Source organism: Oncorhynchus tshawytscha, linkage group LG13 (genome assembly GCF_018296145.1).
Source record: "Oncorhynchus tshawytscha isolate Ot180627B linkage group LG13, Otsh_v2.0, whole genome shotgun sequence".
In the NCBI taxonomy this organism is placed as follows: Eukaryota; Metazoa; Chordata; class Actinopteri; order Salmoniformes; family Salmonidae; genus Oncorhynchus; species Oncorhynchus tshawytscha.
Window position 1 is genome coordinate 32988279 of NC_056441.1, and position 21183 is coordinate 33009461.

The window sequence follows — 21183 nt, forward strand, 5'->3', positions numbered from 1 at the left end:
ACCTTACAGTGAAATGCTTACTTACAAGCCCTTAACCAACAATGCAGTTTTAAGAAAATACCTAAAAAAAATGTAAGAGATAAGAATAACAAATAATTAAAGAGCAGCAGTAAGTAACAATAGCTAGGCTATATACAGAGTCAATGTGCGGGGGCACTGGTGCCAAGGTAATTGAGGTAATATGTACATGTAGGTAGAGTTATTAAAGTGACTATACATAGATAAAAACAGAGAGTATCAGCAGCGTAGAAGGGGAGGGGGGTGCAATGCAAATAGTCTGGGTAGCCATTTGATTAGCTGTTCAGGAGTCTTATGGCTTGAGGGTAAAAGCTGTTTAGAAGCCTCTTGGACCTAGACTTGGCGCTCCGGTATCGTTTGCCGTGCGCTAGCAGAGAGAACAGTCTATGACTAGGGTGGCTCGAGTCTTTGACAATTAAATTTGATGGATGGAACCTTGGGTCAGGTGATGTACTGGGCCGTATGTTCTAACCTCCGTAGTGCCTTGCGGTCGGAGGCCGAGCAGGTGCCGTACCAGGCAGTGATGCAACCAGTCGGGAAGCTCTCGAAGAGTCAGTACAATTCTGTTTTAATGTACCATTTGTATCATCAAATTTATTTATAAAGCCCTTCGTACATCAGCTGATATCTCAAAGTGCTGTACAGAAACCCAGCCTAAAACCCCAAACAGCAAGCAATGCAGGTGTTGAAGCAGGTTGGCTAGGAAAAACTCCCTAGAAAGGCCAAAACCTGGAAGAAACCTAGAGAGGAACCAGGCTATGAGGGGTGGCCAGTCCTCTTCTGGCTGTGCCGGTTGGAGATTATAACAGAACATGGCCAAGATGTTCAAATGTTCATAAATGACCAGCATGGTCAAATAATAGGTCTGGGACAGGTAGCAGTCCGGTGAACAGGTCAGGATTCCATAGCCGCGGGCAGAACAGTTGAAACTGGAGCAGCAGCATGGCCAGGTGGACTGGGGACAGCAAGGAATCATCATGCCAGGTAGTCCTGAAGCATGGTCTTAGGGCTCAGGTCCTCCGAGAGAGAGAAAAAAAGAGAGAAAGAGAGAATTAGAGAGAGCATACTTAAATTCACACAGGACACCGGATAAGACAGGAGAAGCACTCCAGATATAACAAACTGACCCTAGCCCCCGACACATAAACTACTGCAGCATAAATACTGGAGGCTGAGACAGGAGGAGTCAGGAGACACTGTGGCCCCATCCGATGATACCCCCGGATAGGGCCAAACAGGAAGGATATAACCCCACCCACTTTGCCAAAGCACAGCCCCCACACCACTAGAGGGATATCTTCAACCATCAACTTACCATCCTGAGACAAGGCCGAGTATAGCCCACAAAGATCTCCGCCATGGAACAACCCAAGGGGGGGCGCCAACCCAGACAGGAAGATCACATCAATGACTCAACCCACTCAAGTGATGCACCCCTACTAGGGACGGCATGAAAGAGCACCAGTAAGCCAGTGACTCAGCCCCTGTAATAGGGTTAGAGGCAGAGAATCCCAGTGGAAAGAGGAGAACCGGCCAGGCAGAGACAGCAAGGGTGGTTCATTGCTCCAGAGCCTTTCCGTTCACCTTCACACTCCTGGGCCAGACTACACTCAATCATATGACCCACTGAAGAGATGAGTCTTAAGTAAAGACTTAAAGGTTGAGACCGAGTTTGCGTCTCTCACATGGGTAGGCAGACCATTCCATAAAAATCGATCTCTATAGGAGAAAGCCCTGCCTCCACCTGTTTGCTTAGAAATTCTATGGACAATTAGGAGGCCTGCGTCTTGTGACCGTAGCGTACGTGTAGGTATGTACGGCAGGACCAAATCAGAGAGATAGGTAGGAGCAAGCCCATGTAATGCTTTGTAGGTTAGCAGTAAAACCTTGAAATCAGCCCTTGCCTTGACAGGAAGCCAGTGTAGGGAGGCTAGCAATGGAGTAATATGATCACATTTTTTGGTTCTTGTCAGGATTCTAGCAGCCGTATTTAGCACGAACTGAAGTTTATTTAGTGCTTTATCCGGGTAGCTGGAAAGTAGAGCATTGCAGTAGTCTAACCTACAAGTAACAAAAGCATGGATGAATTTTTCTGCATTTCTGGACAGAAAATTTCTGATTTTTGCAATGTTACGTAGATGGAAAAAAGCTGTCCTTGAAACAGTCTTGATATGTTTGTCAAAAGAGAGATCAGGGTCCAGAGTAACGCCGAGGTCCTTCACAGTTTTATTCGAGACGACTGTACAACCATTAAGATTAATTGTCAGATTCAACAGAAGATCTCTTTGTTTCTTGGGACCTAGAACAAGCATCTCAGTTTTGTCCGAGTTTAAAAGTAGAAAGTTTGCAGCCATCCACTTCCTTATGTCTGAAACACAAGCTTCTAGCGCGGGCAATTTTGGGGCTTCACCATGTTTCATTGAAATGTACAGCTGTGTGTCATCCGCATAGCAGTGAAAGTTAACATTATGTTTTCAAATGACATCCCCAAGAGGTAAAATATATAGTGAAAACAATAGTGGTCCCAAAACGGAACCTTGAGGAACACCGAAATTTACAGTTGATTTATCAGAGGACAAGCCATTCATAGAGAGAAACTGATATCTTTCCGACAGATAAGATCTAAACCAGGCCAGAACTTGTCCGTGTAGACCAATTTGGGTTTCCAATCTCTCCAAAAGAATGTGGTGATTGATGGTATCAAAAGCAGCACTAAGGTCTAGGAGCACGAGGACAGATGCAGAGCCTCGGTCTGATGCCATTAAAAGGTTATTTGCCACCTTCACAAGTGCAGTCTCAGTGCTATGATGGGGTCTAAAACCAGACGGAAGCATTTTGTATACATTGTTTGTTTTCAGGAAGGCAGTGAGTTGCTGCGCAGTAGCCTTTATAACAATTTTGAGAGGAATGGAAGATTCGATGTAGGCCGAGAGTTTTTTATATTCTCTGGGTCAAGGTTTGGCTTTTTCAAGAGAAGCTTTACTACTGCCACTTTTAGTGAGTTTGGTACACATCCGGTGGATAGAGAGTCGATTATTATGTTCAACATAGGAGGGCCAAGCACACGAAGCAGCTCTTTCAGTAGTTTAGTTGGAATAGGGTCCAGTATTCAGCTTGAAGGTTTAGAGGCCATGATTATTTTCATCATTGTGTCAAGAGATATAGTATTAAAACACTTGAGGGTTGTATGACATTCTGTGATAAGCAGTGCCACTCACGTGGTATATGTGAGTGCTACTACCTCTACCTGAGCCTCAGGCTTTGTGGTATAGGTCATTAAACGATTGCTTCTGCACCGCAGATTGAGGATCGAGCCCCCTTCAGCTTTTCTCTAAGATACAATAGAGTTATAGGCACAAAGAACTGTCGTGAAACTCTATCTAACTCTCCAATGAAAATGCCATACATACATGTCTGCACAAATTCTCTCCAAATCCATGTTCAGGGAAATCCAGAGATATTCAAGAAAGTCAGGCCTGATCTGCAACACATACCACGGGCTGTACAGTCAGTGTACATCTTCACTTTGTTTTAGCCTTTCCCTTTCTCTCTAACTACCCCAACCTAAGATGACGCCACCATAAAACTAAAACTCGGGCCTTACCCAAACCATTTTGATCAATTCCTCTTCCACAAGCCTTTCCCTCTTGACCTCCGCCCCTCTCTTATATCCCTCTCTCACATTCCCTCCGACTCTAGCTCAAACCCAACGGGGTCACCTTCAACCCCCCTTCTCTCATTACAAAACATTCAGTATTGACATTGGAGGCAGACATACCTTGCATTTTTATCACTGATCCAATTATGCAAGAGGGCAATGCTGATAAAGGTATTCAGGCGAAGGACTTTTTAAAAAGAGAGGTGGAGCAATTCTAGCTCGATCTCATATTTGTTGGCTAACAATGACCATAGGAACTGACAAGAAAGCACAAAAAGATATGGGAGCAGGCTAGAGCAATAATAAATAATAAAAAAACATTGTTCTAACAACAGGTTTGAACAGTTTATTGTCTTTTTGGTCCTAAATTATCACAGTGATGTCACTGATGGTCAATATACACTCACCGGACAGTTTATTAGGTACACCCATCTAATACTGAGCCGGATCCCACCCTTTGCCTCCAGAACAGCCTGAATTCTTTGGGGGAATTTTACAATGTGTTGGAAACGTTTCACAGGGATAATGGTCTATGCTGACACAATGGCATCAAGTAGTTGTTGCCGATTGGACGGCAGTACATTCATGCTGCGAACTGCCCGTTCCAGCTCATCCTAAAGAAGCTCTATTGGGTTAAGGTCTGGGGACTGGCCAGGCCACTTAAGTAAACTGAACTCACTGTCAAGTTCCAGGCAATGTTTTTCCACTCCTCAATTGTCCAGTGTTGGTGATTGCGTGCCCACTGGAGCGGCTTCTTCTTGTTTTTAGCTGATAGGAGCTGAACCTGGTGTGGTCGCCTGCTGCAATAGCCCATCTATGACAAGGATCAGTGAGTTGTGCATTCCGAGATGCCGTTCTGCACAACACTGTTGTACAGCGACGTTATTTGTCTGTTTGTGGCCCGCCTGTTAGCTTGCACAATTCTTGCCATTCTTATTCGACCTCTCTCATAAACAACCTGTTTTCGCCCACAGGACTGGACTTTGTTCCACCTTTTTAAGTAAAACATAAACACAGTAATGCGTGAAAAGCCCAGGAGGGCGGCCGTTTCTGAGAGACTAGATCCGGTGCACCTGGCACCGATGATCATACCATACTCAAAGTCGTTTACAGTAGGTCACTCGCTTTACCCATTCTAACTTTCATTCGAACAGTAACTGAATGCTTCATGGCTGCTTTATACAGCAAGCCACGGCCATGTGACTCACTGTCTGTAGGAGCAATCCATTTTCGGGAACAAGGTGGTGTACCTAATAAATTGATCAGAGTATCCTACAACGCTGTCTCTCATGGCATGACAACACAATTATTTAAGATCAGTATCCCACATAAACATGAGTTTTATACACCACACAAGGTTTGTTTGTGAGAAAGACAGTTGGTTGAGATTTGTGATTAGAATTACAGAGCAGAATTTGAATTAAATCGCATTTTTTAAGGTGTCCTTGAAGTTTTCCTGTCAAAATGCTTGAAAACCGTTGAGAAGAAGGATACTGGCTCGCCACCATTCATCTTCCACTTTGATACTGATCTGTCGTCTTGAACCAATTAAAACTGTTTGTGCAAAACTTAAAAGTAAATATTTGACTACAATAACACATTTCATTGTGGAGTCAGACCACTCCCATAGAACCCAAATAATTGTACGGATTTGCTCTGATTGTCTACACACACATCATACAACCATGTAAAGACAGTAGTACTAAGACAGTTTCCTTATACTCTGTCAAAGTGTATAAACTGTAGTACATGTGCAATTCATAATACAGACCAAAAAAAGGGTGATGCTTCTCTGTTTTATTCAAATAGCAACTAAGTACAGAAGTTGTCATTAACATATTTTGTATGGTTAGGTAATACTGCACTGTTGGAGCATTTTGCTGCACCTGCGATACCATCTGCAAAATATGTGTACGCGACCAATAAAATTAGATTCGACATTGAGAAAAAAAGTTTTGACAAACCATATTAGGCAGGGTTGCATATCAGTTGCTGCTAGAAGCGTGAAACAGTGATGGCTCTGTTTCCGTACATTCCTTGCATCTTTATTTTCCTGCACTACATTTGTTTTTTCCTGCCGGGTCTAGTTACTTAGTCCACAGTGACAAAAATACTTCACCCTTCACCCTGTGGCCATAGCTTTGAATGGAATGCAGAGGCATCCATACACATATTCTGGAAAGAGAGAGGGTTGTAAAAACCAGTAGGCCCAAAGCACTCCAGCAGTGTAAACACATTTCTTTGCATAAGATTATTATTTCCGATTCCAATTTTAGCTTGCGCAATCTTAACATTTGATCAAGTTGTGTACGTTTTTGAAGCAAAGCACCCGATTCCAATTGCCTTTGGCTTATTGTAAACTAGTAGTTTGACTACACAAGACACGTCCACATTGCTACAATAGCACAAAGCAGAGATGTGAGGTTGGCGTTTAAGCAGGTAAACTGAATATTGCTTTAATCTGTGAGAATTGAAAGAGAACTTGTCACTAGTAACTTGTTGGGACCCCAACCCCCCCGTAAACATTTGAATATGTTTGAAAATAATAGTGCCCCTTGTGTGCACTGACTAATACCGTATTTCCTGGTATGGTACAAGAACGGTATGAATATCTGGATACTGCCCAACCCTAGTGGAGAGTTCGTGAAAACTTTATTCAGTCCAGGACACAGGCAGACAAGCTCAGTGTTGTTATTAAGCAGTTTTTTTCCAAGCTGAGGAGTGGGGCATGGTTTACTGGTCATGGTTTACTGGGCGACTGAGGCGTGAACGCTCCGGAGGTCTCCAGCATGGTCTTCCGACGCACTGTCTCTTTGGCGACGTTGTGATTGAGCCGTCGCAACCGTTCCTAGAGAGATGGAGAAAGAGTGAAACTCAAGTGAGCATTGAAAGTCAGTAGCTTGACATAGAATACCACCTGAGTGGCATGAATTCAAAAGGCACCGAACAAAGCAGAATTGCCATGCCCATTGGAATTAAGGTATAGATAGATACATGGGATGAACACCACGTCACTGAATTTGACAGTGACACACATACAAATAGAGTGTTAGATACAAGGACAGGAGTAAAAGAAGGCCCACAAAATAGTATAAGACACTGCACAGGCAAAGAAAGAAAGCATCCAAGCTCTTGCTTTGAGCCACTAACCTGAGCATTCTGTAGTATGTTGTTGACCAGCACCACCCTGCGTCTTGCATTCAGCAGCTTTTTCACATAGGGGTCCAGGTCTAGCACCACCTTCTGGTGCTCATTTATCCTGCACAGCTCTAAAAATGAAGGGATGAGATGAGGATGACCGACAGGATGATTGGCTAATCTCATTAAAAAAATGGATAAGGCAGCAGTCATTTTGGTAAGGTATTCAGCTGTTGTTCATGCCTTCAAATTTGTCGGATTGATTCTGTATATAATTAAAAGCAATGTATTTTTTATGACCTCATGAGAACCAGGCAGCACAGGAGCTTGTACAAGCCTTACACACAAGCTTTGAAACCTGTGGTTATACTAGTCACATCACAGCAGCCTCTGCCTGTCTCACACAGGGGTTTTCATGGGCTTGGCTTTCTTTCACAAGGTCAAGTGCATTAACCTGGCACCCGTCCACTTCCCTGTTCCCCCAGGAGTGCATATTAAGCATGTAAAAGTGAATAGTTTTACCTGTGGCTAGATTGTCTATGTGTTCTCGTAGTTCCACCTGGCTTTCCCTATAACAAAAAAACAACACAATAGCATTATAAATACAGAAATATAGTAAAGTAAGAAATCATGACTACTACAACAGACCGAGTGGTTACCGCAGAAGACATTGATAGCTGTAGCCTAGGCCTACAGCAAGTAACAAATGAATGAGGAAAGAACACATTCAGAATGTCCCTCCATAAAAACAGGACACTTCGAGACAATTGCTTTTTCGTAGCAGGTTAGGAGAGCATTTTCTCTCACCCTAACCCTTTTCCTAACCTTAACTCTCTAACCTGCTACGTTAATGATCTTAACCTGCTGTGTACGTTCTCCTAGCCTGCTATGAAAAAGTATGTAACCGAGCTACCAACACAGAGAATAGTGAGGCACTGGACAGAAGAAGCAGACTCAAAGATGCAGGACGGTTTTGAGGATACTAATTGGAATATGTTCATCCACCCAGGACTCATCCATCAACATTGAGGAATATACATTGTCAGTCACAGGCTTCAATAGGAAATGTGTTGATGATGTACCCACAATAACAATCCGAACATACCCCAAACAAAAACCCTTGGTGGACGGAGATATCCGTACCATTCTGAGAGCTCGTACTGCAGCATTCAATGTCAGCAGAATGAACCACAATGACTCGGTGGCCAGCAACATGTACAGGGCAAGCAGGTACAAGCTCCACAAATCTATTAGGGATGCAAAAAGACAATACAGACTCAAACTTGAATTTATGTTAGAGAGCACAGACTCGCAACACATGGGACAAGGATTACAGACTATCACGGACTACAAAGGCAAATCCAGCTGTGTGATGCCAACTGGAGTGTCCATCTCAGACGAGCTTAACACATTCTATTCCATCCAGGAAGGACGGCCAGGCGTATTCTCAGACATCTTCAACCTGTCCCTGTCCCTGTCCAGGCTGTGGTCCCCACCTGCTTCAAGGAGCCCACCATCATCCAAGTGCCCAAGAAAAACAAGGTGACATGGCCAAATGACTATCACCCAGTCATTATGAAGTACTTGAAGAGGCTGGTCACAGCTCAAATTAAAGCCAGCATGCCAGGCACACTGGACCTGACCGCAAGGCCCCCTAACAGGTGGTGAAGACGGCCCAGTACATCACTGGGACCGTGCTCCCACCCATCCAGGACATCTACTCGAAACGGTGCCTGAGGAATGCCCACAGAACCATCAAGAACCCCACACATGGGCTGTTCACTCCCGATACAGTCCGCCTGACGGTAAGGAACACGAGGTCTGATACCAAGAGGCTCAGAGACAGTTTCTATCTACAAGCCATCAGACTGCTGAACACTTGAACTGGACTGACCACCTGCTCTGATTCCCCACACCTTAGCACACATGCACTCACACACACATTCATGCTTCAGATACCTTTAAAAAAATAAAATTTAAAAAAAGTAGGGGCATGGATCAGAAAACCAGTCAGTATCTGGTGTGACCACCATTTGCCTCATGACACATCTGCTTTGCATAGAGTTGATCAGGCTGTTGATTGTGGCCTGTGGAATGTTGTCCCAGTCCTCTTCAATGGCTGTGCAAAGTTGTTGGATATTGGCGGGAACTGGAAAATGCTGTCGTACAGGTCGACCCAGAGCATCCCAAACATGCTCAGTGGGTGACATGTCTGGTGACTATACAAGCCATGGAAGAACTGGGACATTTTCAGCTTCCATGAATTCTGTACAGATCCTTGATGAACGGTTCGACAATAGGCCTCAGGATCTCGTCACGGTATCTCTGTGCATTCAAATTTACATAAATAAAATGTTTCTCTATTCTATATCAAAGTGGAGTGTTTTTTGGGAATCTCCCTCCCTGGGACTAAACCCCTCCCTCTGCAACTGGATCCTGGACTTCCTGAGGGGCCGCCCCCAGGTGGTAAGGGTAGGTAACATCACATCTGCCCCTCAGGGGTGCGTGCTCAATCCCCTCCTGTACTCCCTGTTCACACATGACTGCATGGCCAAGCACAACTCCAACACCATCATTAAGTTTGCCGACGACAACAGTGGTAGGCCTGATCATCGACAACGATGAGACAGCCTATAAGAAGATGGTCAGAGACCTGGCAGTGTGGTTCCAGGATAACAACCTCTCCATCAACGTGATCAAGACAAAGATGATGATTGTGGACTACAGGAAAAGGAGGAACGAGCACACCCCCATTCTCATCGACGGGGCTGTAGTGGAGCAGGTTGAGAGCTTCAAGTTCCAACAAAGTATCATGGTCCAAACACACCAAGCCCCTCATGAAGAGGGCACAACAACTCCTTTTCCCCCTCAGGACACTGAAAAGATTTGGCATAGGTCCTCAGATCATCAAAAAGTTCTACAGCTGCCCCATAGAGAGCATCCTGACTTGTTGCATCACCACCTGGTATGGCAACTGCTCAGCCTCTGACTGCAAGGCACTACAGAGGGTAGTGCATACTGCATACAGCCCAGTACATCACATCACTGGGGCACATTGACTCTGTACCCCCTGTATATCAAATAAAAGTTCATTTAGCCTCGCTACCGTTATTTTATTGTTGCTCCATATATATATATATATATATATATATATATATATATATATATAATTTTAACTTCAGTTGATTTGAGTAAATACTTTAACACGTTCTTAAAACTGCTTTGTTGGTTAAGGGCTTGTAGGTAAGCATTTCACTGTAAGGTCTAACAACTTTTGTATTCGGCGCATGTCACAAATACAATTTCATTTGATTTACAAGGGAAGGAGGGGCTGGATCACGGGACTGTCATGATGATGGAATTAGCTTATTGCCGCATTCTAAACAACTGGGAACTCTCCGACTTCGATTTCAGTTCGTTCAAGACGACTGAGACTATCGGAAGAAAACCGAGCTCCAACTGAGATTATTTCTTTTGAACGGTCATGCAACACGGAATTCCAAGTCGGGAACTCGGGACTCTTTTCAGAGCTCCGACTTTCCACCTGGAAATCTGACCTCGTTTGTTCCGAGTTGTCTTGAACGCACCATATGTGTCTTGCAAGCTAACTAGCTGTGATTGAAGGGAACAGTATCTAGCAAGCACAATTGAAGTTGAAGCAAAAATCTTGCCAGCTACCCACCTCACTGAGTGCACATGAAGATCAAGCTGCTGGATAGCTGGTTTCAAGAGGCCAAGCAGTCCCTCTGCAATTGCATCTTTCCCCGAGGGAGTCTCCACAACAGCTAGGGCAGCCATTCCTCTTCCAGAACCAGAAGTGATAACAAGAAACGTAAAGCACGCCAGGAAGTTGCTTTGTGACGTAGCTGTAAAGCCTCTCCATTTTCCGTCGTCAGGTAGTTAGCACCATTTTGTAAGGAAAGGAGAGAGGGAGAATAGGCTGGCCTCAGTTTATATATATATATTTAAGCATATACTGTTTTAATCACTGTAGCTAGCTAGTGTAGTTCGTATTTTAGTAGTATCCGTAAGAGCAAGGTGAAATAAAACATCTAGTCAGTAGTGGATCCAGATCTGTCGGTTGTAACTAGCTTAAACGTTCGCTGTTAACTGGTCTATCGCTCAAGCTAAGGAGCTTGCTAGCAAAGTGATACACGAGTATCGGCAAAACAAGCAACGATCAAAGTGAGTTTACCAATAATCGCCTATTGGACTTGTTTGAGACAATGTTGACTGTTTTTAGTTAGATATTTCATAACTAGCTACGTTGGCGAATAATTTTCAGGCTCGATAGGACGCCAGCCTTAACTTCAGTTTACAGGCTCCTATTGCTTTTCGCACAGTCACAGCCTACTTAGTTAATTAGCTAGTAAACGTAGTTAGCTAGCTTTCGTAGTTGTCCCGTCTCTCGTTGGCATTCGGAAGCAGTGAAGTCGACTCATTTGCCAAATTTGTTTTATGAACTGGACGTGTATATTGTGCCTTTCGGGAAAATCCGTGATATGTTTATTTCGAGCCCGTTTGCGTCTTTTCTTCAAATTATTTATCTAACATTAACGTTAGTTGGTAAATGAAAGGATACTAGCTAATTGCATACCAGAACTAGTCAAACGCAAGCTAGCTGTCTACTAACTAAGCTGACCATTTTGCCAGCTAAATATAATGGATTATTATTAAATTAGCTAGTAACGTTAGTAACGTACCCACGACCTTGAATGGTTATGCACAAATGGAATGACCAACACTGGTATATTTCCTTCTCCTGTCTCGTGAAATTGTTTTTCTAACCAATTCCCCCTCCCCTGGCACCTCTGAATTTGACCTACCCCACCCTCCCTACCCCTTTCTTTCCCTCTCCCTTTCTTTCCCTCTCATATGTTGCTGGTTCCAAGGAGTTCCAGTGAAGTCAAAATGAGTGCTCCCTCCTCCCAAAAAGTTGTGCTGAAAAGCACCACCAAGCAGTCCCTGAATGAGCGGTGAGACGCGCTACGCACCCTGACAGCACTAAGCGAGGCGAAGGTCGAAAAAGTGGTACAGACGGCCCTAGTGGGCTCTACTACGGAAGGCCACTGTTGGGGACCAGACATGGACGCTAGGCTGCCCGGGGCAGACGTGTGCGCTGCTCACTCAAAATGCATACCATATTCACCGTTTGCTGACATTAGAAGTTTGGAGTGCCTTTTGTGTGAGCAGCGCATACTTAGACCCAAGGAGAGAGGGTAACAGTGATGCTTGGTAAGGCGATGGCCGAGAATGGGCACAGGCCGCACTCCTGATATGCCCCGGCACTCCTCTCTGTGTGTCACACATTGGTGCAGTCCCAAAATATACTGTACATATGGGAGAGGAGACACCAAACCAACAAAAAGGGGAGGGTTCACCCTCCCGCTCCTCTCCCACCCTCTCTCTACACACACATAACTCTCTCTCAACTAAATTACTGTTTAGCCATTTTGTGTCCTTTTCCTCTTTGCTACCACTTTCATTTTCAGTTCTCTGTGCTCTGAAGTCTTTCTGTGAGACTAGGTGCCCAGTCCTAGCCCGGACGTGACCACCCCCCCTTTCCTTGCTCTTCTCTCCCCCTTTTCCTCCTATTCTCATATGTGCGGTGTGAGCACAAGGCACGGTCCGGGCTGTAAGTGGCTGGGTTGCCAGATACCCCTCCAGTCCTGGGCCTCCATCCTCTGCCAGGCCTTTTTCGCGGGCTGATGCCATCAAAACAGGGTGGCGTGGAGGCCTGTAAGTGGCAATCACTCTCCTCTCTTGTCATCCACTTTCCTTTCTCTCTGTTTTCTCTTCTGCCTTTCTCATTCTTGTCTTCCAATCTGTCCCATCTGTTCCAGTGTTTCTTCTGCTTTTTCTATCTTTCCACTTTTGTTTTATTTTAACCTAAAATGTGCTGAATTGCTTCCAGAAAGCATTTTGGGTTGTCAAATACTTAACAATGAGAGAGAGCGAAACAAAGAGAGTGAGGTGCCAACAAGCGGGGCATTCATAACACACGCCACAGCTCCTGTGGCCGTGTCCATGGTATGAGAAATGACTTGATTTGGAACCATCCCTCCCCCTCCGTATCCTCTCTCTCTCTCCCTCCTTTACCCCTTCTCTGTCCCGCTCCCCCTCCCCTCCAAAGCTTCACTACCATGCTGAAGAACAAGGCGCCGACAGCGGTGAGTGTGCGAGCCACCATGCAGCAGCAACACATGGCCAGTGCCCGCAACCGCCGCCTCGCCCAGCAAATGGAGAACAGGCCCTCTGTGCAGGCTGCTCTGCACCACAAGCAGGTGAGACCAGGTGATCCAGCTCAATTAGTCTTTCTGCAATTCCTCACCACCTTCTCAACAGTATTGGAGGAGACGGTCCAAGTCCCTTCTCTCGGGCCTTCTTCTCCAGTGCATTTTGAGGAGGAATCGGGGAAAGATGAATTGAGAGCGCCAAATCGGGAGATATCTGAAGCACGGTAAACAGGTGAGATTGTGAGGGGAATGGCACACCGGAAACAGGCCATGTTCTACAAATGTGTAAGAAGGAGATGGGGTACAGGAAAAGGCTACACTTAATCAATAGATATTAGGAAATGCTTGATGCAGACCTAGAGTGCACCATAGAGCAAAGGTTAATATACAGATCACATAAATGGCTGAGTGTTTGGGTCAAGCACTGAAGTGACAACTTGACAAATGCAGCACAAGAGTTCAACACCTCCCTATCCCTGCCACTTGGTATCAACCTTCCACCTAACCCTCCCAGAGCCTGAAGCAGCGCCTGGGGAAGAGCAACATCCAGGCCAGGCTGGGCCGGCCCATCGGGGCCTTGATGCGGGGGGGTGCTGGCGGCCGGGGATTCGCTGTTGGAGGGATGATGCGGGGTATGACGAGAGGGGGCCTGCGAGGCCGCGGCAGAGGAGCTCTGAGGGGCGCTATGGCTCTGAGAGGTGAGCATTTGGTACCACACAGCAAAACCTACTGCTACAATGTTAGAACTGAAAACGTTGGCTTCATAAATTGTTGAAAGACATTTGACGAGACATTTCATGATTTCTCTGAAATGTTCTACTCTGGGACTGGAATATACTTTCCACAGTGATGTCCAGGCTTTTCAGTATGACTCGTACTTTTTTGCACGGGGGAAAGGCAAACTTTATTATTTTAAGGGGTGACGTGATCTCATCTGTAAACTAGCTTGAGCAAATACACCCTGCTGAATTGAATGGAATAGCCCAGGTGGATCTGTCATAGTATTTATTTTCCGCTTCATTTAACTAGGCAAGTCAGTTAAGAACAAATTCTTATTTTCAATGACGGCCTAGGAACAGTGGGTTTGTACCTTGTCAGCTCGGGGGTTTGAACTTGCAACCTTCCAGTTACTAGTCCATCGCTCTAACCAATAGGCTACCCTGCTTCACTATCCATCCCCTCAACCTGAGGGAATGTGGTTGTCAATCATCGTGACTCCACCATCCGTAAACCCCCTGCTGTCCTGGTTGGTCCGGCACCTGTTGTGCTACTGAGCATGTGGTGACAAATCTAACAGCTGCACTGCCCCTGCTTATCCACAGTCACCCCACACCCACTTCTACACACTCCCGGTGGAGGGGATTGGGGATTTTGGACTCCATTTAGACAACAACAAAAAAATGACAGTAATACTTCAAGTGAAATTCATTTAAATACGTCACGGTTTAGAATGTAATGGTGCAGATACAAGATGTGCACCGTGGTCACATATATGTTGCATATAATGCATAACTGTGGCATTCCAGGATTTAAAAAAGAAAAAAAATGTTGGTCATAGCATTTGAAGTGATATTAGTGCACTTTCACTGTAGAACAAATTGTTATTCAGTCAGAATACCCCATGCCTAGTTAGAACAGAAGTAAGTGACTTGAGAATACATGGGCAAGGCACCCAGCAAACACCTCTAACCTGTCTGTCATGGCTAACGTAAAACAAGTTGGAGTATAAATGATATGTGTAACATGTTTTATCCTTCCATAGAATACTTAAGCTGCTTTAGTTAAGTTGGTGGCTGAGATGTGGGTCAATGATGGGCATATAAAAAGTTTTTGTGTTCACTTGACAACTTTGTTCTTAAACTGAAATGTGGTAAACTAAGTCACTAGTTAACTCCTCCTTTGTTGTGTCCTGATAGGGAATCGCCTTTCCCCAGGCATGGGCCAGATGCGTGGCAGAGGGGGTCCAGGCCGTGTGGCCCTCCGTAGGGGGATGCGTCAAAGAGGGGCTGCTGGTCGTGGAGGTGCCTTTGGCAGAGGAGCTGGAAGAGGAGTGGGAGCCAGGGGTAAGGAACTGGATTCAGAGTTCGGATTCATTTCATCTGTAAATTGACACGTCACAGTCTACCTCAAGATTCTTGTTTACATGAACACTTATACAGCAAACATTTTGTTAACGCATTGTGATTCCATCTTTGAAAAAAATTTGGGGGTGTGTTGACCACCATCTTTCCCTCCAGGACGAGGTGGTCTGCGTGGGCGTGGTGGCTTCGCTGGCAGGGGTGGTGGCCGCGGTCGCGGGGGTGGAAGAGGAGGCCGCGGCAGGGGAGGTGGCCCAGGAATGACCCGCGAGCAGCTGGACAACCAGCTTGACGCCTATATGTCCAAGACCAAGGGCAACCTGGACGCTGAACTGGACGCGTACATGGCCCAGGCTGACCCAGAGGGCATGGAGTGAACCAGGACCTCCACCGCGAGAGTAGGGACTCCTTCAACAGGCCCACACTGTGACAGTGCTGATAACATGAAAGATGCAGAGAGAAGCTTGTATAGTACTATTACACCAAACAAATGTAATGATAAACGCACTTACGTAAACTCTGTGCACAGTCTCACATTACATGGCAAAAATTTGTGATGTAATCACAACCTCTGCTTGAATATACAACTCACATTCACTGACGCACATGCATACAAACACACTTGTTCTAAAATTGTGGGCCTATGAAGAGAACTGTTCGAAATTGAACTTTTTCCTGAATGTGGACTTGACCATTCTATCAGTATCAGTACAAAGTAGACTCGCACCGGCACAGTTTGAAACCTTTTTCCTGTGTGTGCATGAAGAATGCAAAGATCTTTTAAACTTGAATGGACGACACTGACCGGAGTAGACTTAAAGAACCAACATCATCAACGCTCCTGAAATGCCTGCTTTTTGGACCAGAATCTCTTGGCAGAATCTATTTTGAAGCTGAATTGGGACTATTACCGAACTTTGCGTCTATGTCCATATGGTTAAAAGTGCTTTAGCTCCAACATGTCTAACTAGCATCCACTTCTTATATTTCGTAAACCTATTTTTTACTGCCATGTTTTTGTTAGGATTTGTATTTAGTATTGGATGCTCCTTTTACTGTGTTAGCAGAAGTGTACTAGGACTTGACTCTCGAGTAGAAAAATCAAATGAAAATTACAAGGGGAATTCTAGAAAAATCTTGTGTTTTTATTCTATTTAACGCCACCAACTTAAGCTTTGCTTCTGGAGAATTTAAATATGTTGTCTTTGGTTGAAACTCCCTTAACAGCATTTTATGGATGCTTGTCATACCAAATAAGCAACTATACGAGATGCTAAATATTTCAATCCAAGTTGCAAAGGTGTGCGAGTGGTGTCAATTGTAAGAATTTGAGATGGTCTATAAAAGAACGGGTTGTTGTACACCACTCGTAAAGTGAGTGAAAATGTTTTCAGATTGTGTCCATCTGGATGAAACTTAACTCCAAATGCTATGTAATTCCCTCTCCTTCCAACTGGTTATTGTCATAGAATAGAGAATAAACGTTCATCTTCTTTTAACATAGTAGTTGTTTGGGTATTGGTTCCATCACATGTTCTCTCAAGACTAATACACTGCGAGCACTTGGTTAAATCACCATACACTCACTGGCCAGCTTTTTAGGTACACCATCCCTTACCCGAAAATGGATTGCTATATAAAGCAGACAGGGATCGAGTTACTGTTCATCTGAATGTTAGAATGGGGAAAAATGAGTGACCTAAGCAACTTTGAACGGGGTATGATTGTCAGTGCCAGATCCAATATTTCCTTAACAGCCGGCCTCCTGGGCTTCTCACGCACGGCAGTGTCGAGGGATTGCCGAGAATGGTGCAACAAACAAAACATCCAGTCAGCGGCAGTCATGGGGGGGTGTGGCATGCTAATGGGGGCCACAAACAGACAAATAACGGAGCGGTACAACAGTGTGAACCCTGACCTCAACCCCTTCGAAAACCTTTGTGATGAATTGGAATGCCGACTGCGAGCCAGGCCTAATCGCCCAACATCAGTGCCCGACCTCACTAATGCTCTTGTGGCTGAATGGAAGCAAGTCCCACAGCAATGTTCCAACGTCTAGTGGAAAGCCTTCCCAGAAAGGTGGAGGCTGTTATAGCAGCAAAGGGGGGACCAACTCCAAATGAATGCCCATGATTTTGGAATTCGATGCGCAGGTGTCCACATACTTTTGGACATGTAGTGCAATTTGTACAAGTACAAGTTAATTCTACTTCTGATCTTATATTTTAACAATACCATAAGTTCCTCTGTAGCAATTGTAATTATTCTATAGTACAACATTGCATTGTAGTTGAGATTAGTGTTTTTTTTTCTTGAACACAGTCCCTGTAATTAAAATGTCTCAACTCAGCTTTATCACACAGCAATTAATATGTAACGGTTAATACATCATTTGAATAATTACAGGGTTACTACCCAAACAACACTATAAATGACCTTTGTTGAAAGCCTAATGGTCTACTTATTGGTAGATCTTGTCGATAAAAGTGCATGTCCGTGATTTTGAATAGTTAAGAATATCCACGCATTTCAATATATTCTCCCCTATGTATTTATTTGCACAGTGAAGCTAAAACCTTTAATTTGTCTATACTCCAGCATAGTCCCTCCATTTGAAGGTGTCATAAGTATTTGGACAAATTATAGTGTAGTAAATTTAGTAAAAAGTTTAGCATTTGGTCCCATATGCCTATTTACTAAATGTAACACAATAAGTGAATTTGTCCAAATAATTATGACACTTTCAAATAGGCGGACTAGATACATCAAGTGCTTTCATTTCTAAAACTACAACATATGTATGAAAATACTCTAAAACAAAACCTTTTAACCTTTGATCTCAAATCCAGGTTTTCTGTCCAAATAAATAGGCAGGGGAGTGTATGAGTTTGACATAGGGGCATTGGGGTTGCCTTTATTTTTTAGAACAATGAGGGTAGAAGTATGTCCTTACTGGCCCTCCAACACAACACTTCCAGCAGCATCTGGTCTTCCAGCCAAGGGTTGACTTTCATACATTTGCAATGAAGTTGGATAATTGGGTAGCTGTAAATTAGTAGGCAAATTGCTTCGTATTTGAGTAACCTAGTTGATACATTTCACTTCAATGTGAAAGAATGCAAAGGAAAACTGATTATTGCCATTTTGATTGTGACTTGTCAATTAACCTGTCATACTTTTTGTAAATTGGTTTTAGTGTCTATGTATTTGAACATCAATCTAAATAAAGAGAATAAGCTAAACATAGTCAAAATTCAAGAAAACGCCCAGGTGAGGATGGTTGCTATCCATCGACCTCTGGGTTATGGGCCCAGCACCGTTCCGTTGCGCAACTCTGCCCCAGTCGGCGTTAAGAAGATCCTGGATATTTATTCAGTCTTTCTGATGGCAGTCTACACGTTGACATTGTGCCTTTGTAGCCAGCAACAATGAGTTCCATTTTGGGTCCTGACTTCCGTCCGTAGCAGTACTCCATCCAGGGTTGCCATGTCCGCAGTTTTCTTAAACTTGGGCCACTTTGAAAACGAAGTCGCGGGTGAAAATGTAGACTATTGGTCGCGGGTAGCATGTTTTAGATATTTCGTTGTGACCTGCAGCTGCTGACTATTATGCAGTGAGCTGGCTGTTACTGAGTGGATGAATGGTGGGGCGGGGAGAGGGGGCGGAAGGTGTGTGTGTATTGAGATAGTGTTGCAACTTCGTGACAACTTTTTCACCAGTTGTAGGTAGGCTATTTAGATTGTCATCATGAAGACACCTACACTACAGGTCAAAAGTTTTAGATCACCTACTTATTCAAGGGATTTTCTTTATTTTTACTAGTTTCTTCATCGTATAATAATAGTGAAGACATCAAAACTATGAAAAAACACATGGAATAGAAACAAAGATAAACAAATAAAAAATATACACTGCTCAAAAAAATAAAGGGAACACTAAAATAACACATCCTAGATCTGAATGAATGAAATATTCTTATTAAATACTTTTTTCTTTGCATAGTTGAATGTGCTGGCAACAAAATCACACAAAAATTATCAATGGAAATCAAATTTATCAACCCATGGAGGTCTGGATTTGGAGTCACACTCAAAATTAAAGTGGGAAACCACACTACAGGCTGATCCAACTTTGATGTCCTTAAAACAAGTCAAAATGAGGCTTGGTAGTGTGTGTGGCCTCCATGTGCCTGTATGACCTCCCTACAATGCCTGGGCATGCTCCTGATGAGGTGGCGGATGGTCTCCTGAGGGATCTCCTCCCAGACCTGGACTAAAGCATCCGCCAACTCCTGGACAGTCTGACTGACCCACCGCCAAACCGGTCATGCTGGAGGATGTTGCAGGCAGCAGAACGTTCTCCACAGCGTCTCCTGACTCTGTCACGTCTGTCACATGTGCTCAGTGTGAACCTGCTTTCATCGGTGAAGAGCACAGGGCACCAGTGGCGAATTTGTCCATCTTGGTGTTCTCTGGCAAATGCCAAACGTCCTGCACGGTGTTGGGCTGTAAGCACAACCCCCACCTGTGGACGTCGGGCCCTCATACCACCCTCATGGAGTCTGTTTCTGACCATTTGAGCAGACACATGCACATTTGTGGCCTGCTGGAGGTCATTTTGCAGGGCTCTGGCAGTGCTCCTCCTTGCACAAAGGCGGAGGTAGCGGTCCTGCTGCTGGGTTGTTGCCCTCCTACGGCCTCCTCCACGTCTCCTGATGTACTGGCCTGTCTCCTGGTAGCGCCTCCATGCTCTGGACACTATGCTGACAGACACAGCAAACCTTCTTGCCACAGCTCGCATTGATGTGCCATCCTGGATGAGCTGCACTACCTGAGCCACTTATGTGGGTTGTAGACTCCGTCTCATGCTACCACTAGAGTGAAAGCACCGCCAGCATTCAAAAGTGACCAAAACATCAGCCAGGAAGCATAGGAACTGAGAAGTGGTCTGTGGTCACCACCTGCAGAACCACTCCTTTATTGGGGGTGTCTTGCTAATTGCCTATAATTTCCACCTGTTGTCTATTCCATTTGCAAAACAGCATGTGAAATGTATTGTCAATCAGTGTTGCTTCCTAAGTGGACAGTTTGATTTCACAGAAGTGTGATTGACTTGGAGTTACATTGTGTTGTTTAAGTGTTCCCTTTATTTTTTTGAGCAGTGTATATATATTTGAGATTCTTCAAAGTTGCCACCCTTTGCCTTGATGACATCTTTGTACACTCTGGCATACTCTCAACCAGCTTCACCTGGAATGCTTTTCCAACAATCTTGAAGGAGTTCCCACACATGCTTGTTGGCTACTTTTCCTTCACTTTTCCTGCAACAAAACTAGCCTTCTTTAGACTAGATGAGTATCAGAGCATCAGCATTTGTGGGTTCGATTACAGGTTCAAAATGGCCAGAAACAAAGAACTTTCTTCGGGAACTCATCCGTCTATTCTTGTTCTGAGAAATGAAGGCTATTCCATGCGAGAAATTGCCAAGAAACTGAAGATCTTGTCCAACACTGTGTACTACTGCCTTCACAGAACAGCGTAAACTGGCTCTAACCAGAATAGAAAGAGGAGTGGGAGGCCCCAGTGCACAACTGAGCAAGAAGACAAGTACATTGGTGTCTAGTTTGAGAAACAGACGCCTCAGAAGTCCTCAACTGGCAGCTTCATTAAATAGTACCCGCAAAAGACCAGTCTCAAAGTCAACAGTGATGAGGCAACTCCGGGGTGCTGACCTTCTAGGCAGGGTTGCAAAGAAAAAGCCATATCTCAGACTGGCCAATAAAAAGAAAATATGGTCAAAAGAACACAGACACTGGATAGAGGAACTTTGCCTAGAAGGCCAGCATCCCGCCTCTTCACTGTTGACATTGGCTGTAATACTACACCTCCTTTGATTTATTGCTTAATTATAGCAGTCAAAACAAGTTAAATCGACATCCATTGATGGAAAATTATCAGGGGTGTTAAGTAAGGCAAATGACATTTTCTTTTGTGACATATTTTTAAACTCGCAAGAATTTGTATTTTGATGGAAAACCGAATATAGCTTCTTAGCC

At 44.4% G+C, this 21183-nt stretch overlaps 2 protein-coding genes across 4 annotated transcripts; one reads left to right on the top strand and one right to left on the bottom strand.

The window, feature by feature from the left end:
• Nucleotides 1-5458: 5458 nt before the first annotated feature.
• On the bottom strand, nucleotides 5459-10624 carry LOC112232408 (SNARE-associated protein Snapin-like). The gene is made up of 4 exons (XM_024399422.2): nucleotides 10497-10624; nucleotides 7337-7383; nucleotides 6827-6945; nucleotides 5459-6524 (listed from the first exon to the last, which is right to left on the bottom strand). The coding sequence occupies exons 1-4, from the start codon at nucleotides 10610-10612 to the stop codon at nucleotides 6417-6419; spliced, it is 390 nt and encodes a 129-aa protein (XP_024255190.1). The 5' UTR covers nucleotides 10613-10624; the 3' UTR covers nucleotides 5459-6416.
• LOC112264721 (chromatin target of PRMT1 protein-like) lies at nucleotides 10584-16631 on the top strand. 3 transcript variants are annotated; one of them, XM_024441501.2, is made up of 6 exons: nucleotides 10584-10710; nucleotides 11707-11790; nucleotides 12948-13098; nucleotides 13565-13748; nucleotides 14967-15113; nucleotides 15288-16631. In XM_024441501.2, exons 2-6 carry the CDS (start codon nucleotides 11726-11728, stop codon nucleotides 15503-15505), a joined length of 765 nt encoding a protein of 254 aa, XP_024297269.1. In that variant the 5' UTR covers nucleotides 10584-10710; nucleotides 11707-11725; the 3' UTR covers nucleotides 15506-16631. The 3 variants fall into 3 exon arrangements, with proteins under 3 accessions (XP_024297269.1, XP_024297268.1, XP_042151476.1); XM_024441500.1 differs by lacking the exon at nucleotides 10584-10710 and adding an exon at nucleotides 10719-10999; XM_042295542.1 differs by lacking the exon at nucleotides 10584-10710 and adding an exon at nucleotides 10719-10999 and having other exon boundaries at nucleotides 11707-13098.
• The last annotated feature ends 4552 nt before the right edge of the window (nucleotides 16632-21183 follow it).

What these genes read in the sequence shown, in the direction of transcription:
- LOC112264721 (XM_042295542.1), top strand. Translation starts at nt 12,847, where the DNA reads ATGAGAAATGACTTGATTTGGAACCATCCCTCCCCCTCCGTATCCTCT. An exon ending in GGGCGCTATGGCTCTGAGAG is followed by an intron (nt 13,749 to 14,966) that starts GTGAGCATTTGG and finishes GTGTCCTGATAG; the next exon opens with GGAATCGCCTTTCCCCAGGC. An exon ending in AAGAGGAGTGGGAGCCAGGG is followed by an intron (nt 15,114 to 15,287) that starts GTAAGGAACTGG and finishes CTTTCCCTCCAG; the next exon opens with GACGAGGTGGTCTGCGTGGG.
- LOC112232408 (XM_024399422.2), bottom strand. Translation starts at nt 10,612, where the DNA reads ATGGCTGCCCTAGCTGTTGTGGAGACTCCCTCGGGGAAAGATGCAATT. An exon ending in CTTCATGTGCACTCAGTGAG is followed by an intron (nt 7,384 to 10,496) that starts GTGGGTAGCTGG and finishes TTTTTGTTATAG; the next exon opens with GGAAAGCCAGGTGGAACTAC. An exon ending in CATAGACAATCTAGCCACAG is followed by an intron (nt 6,946 to 7,336) that starts GTAAAACTATTC and finishes CTTCATTTTTAG; the next exon opens with AGCTGTGCAGGATAAATGAG.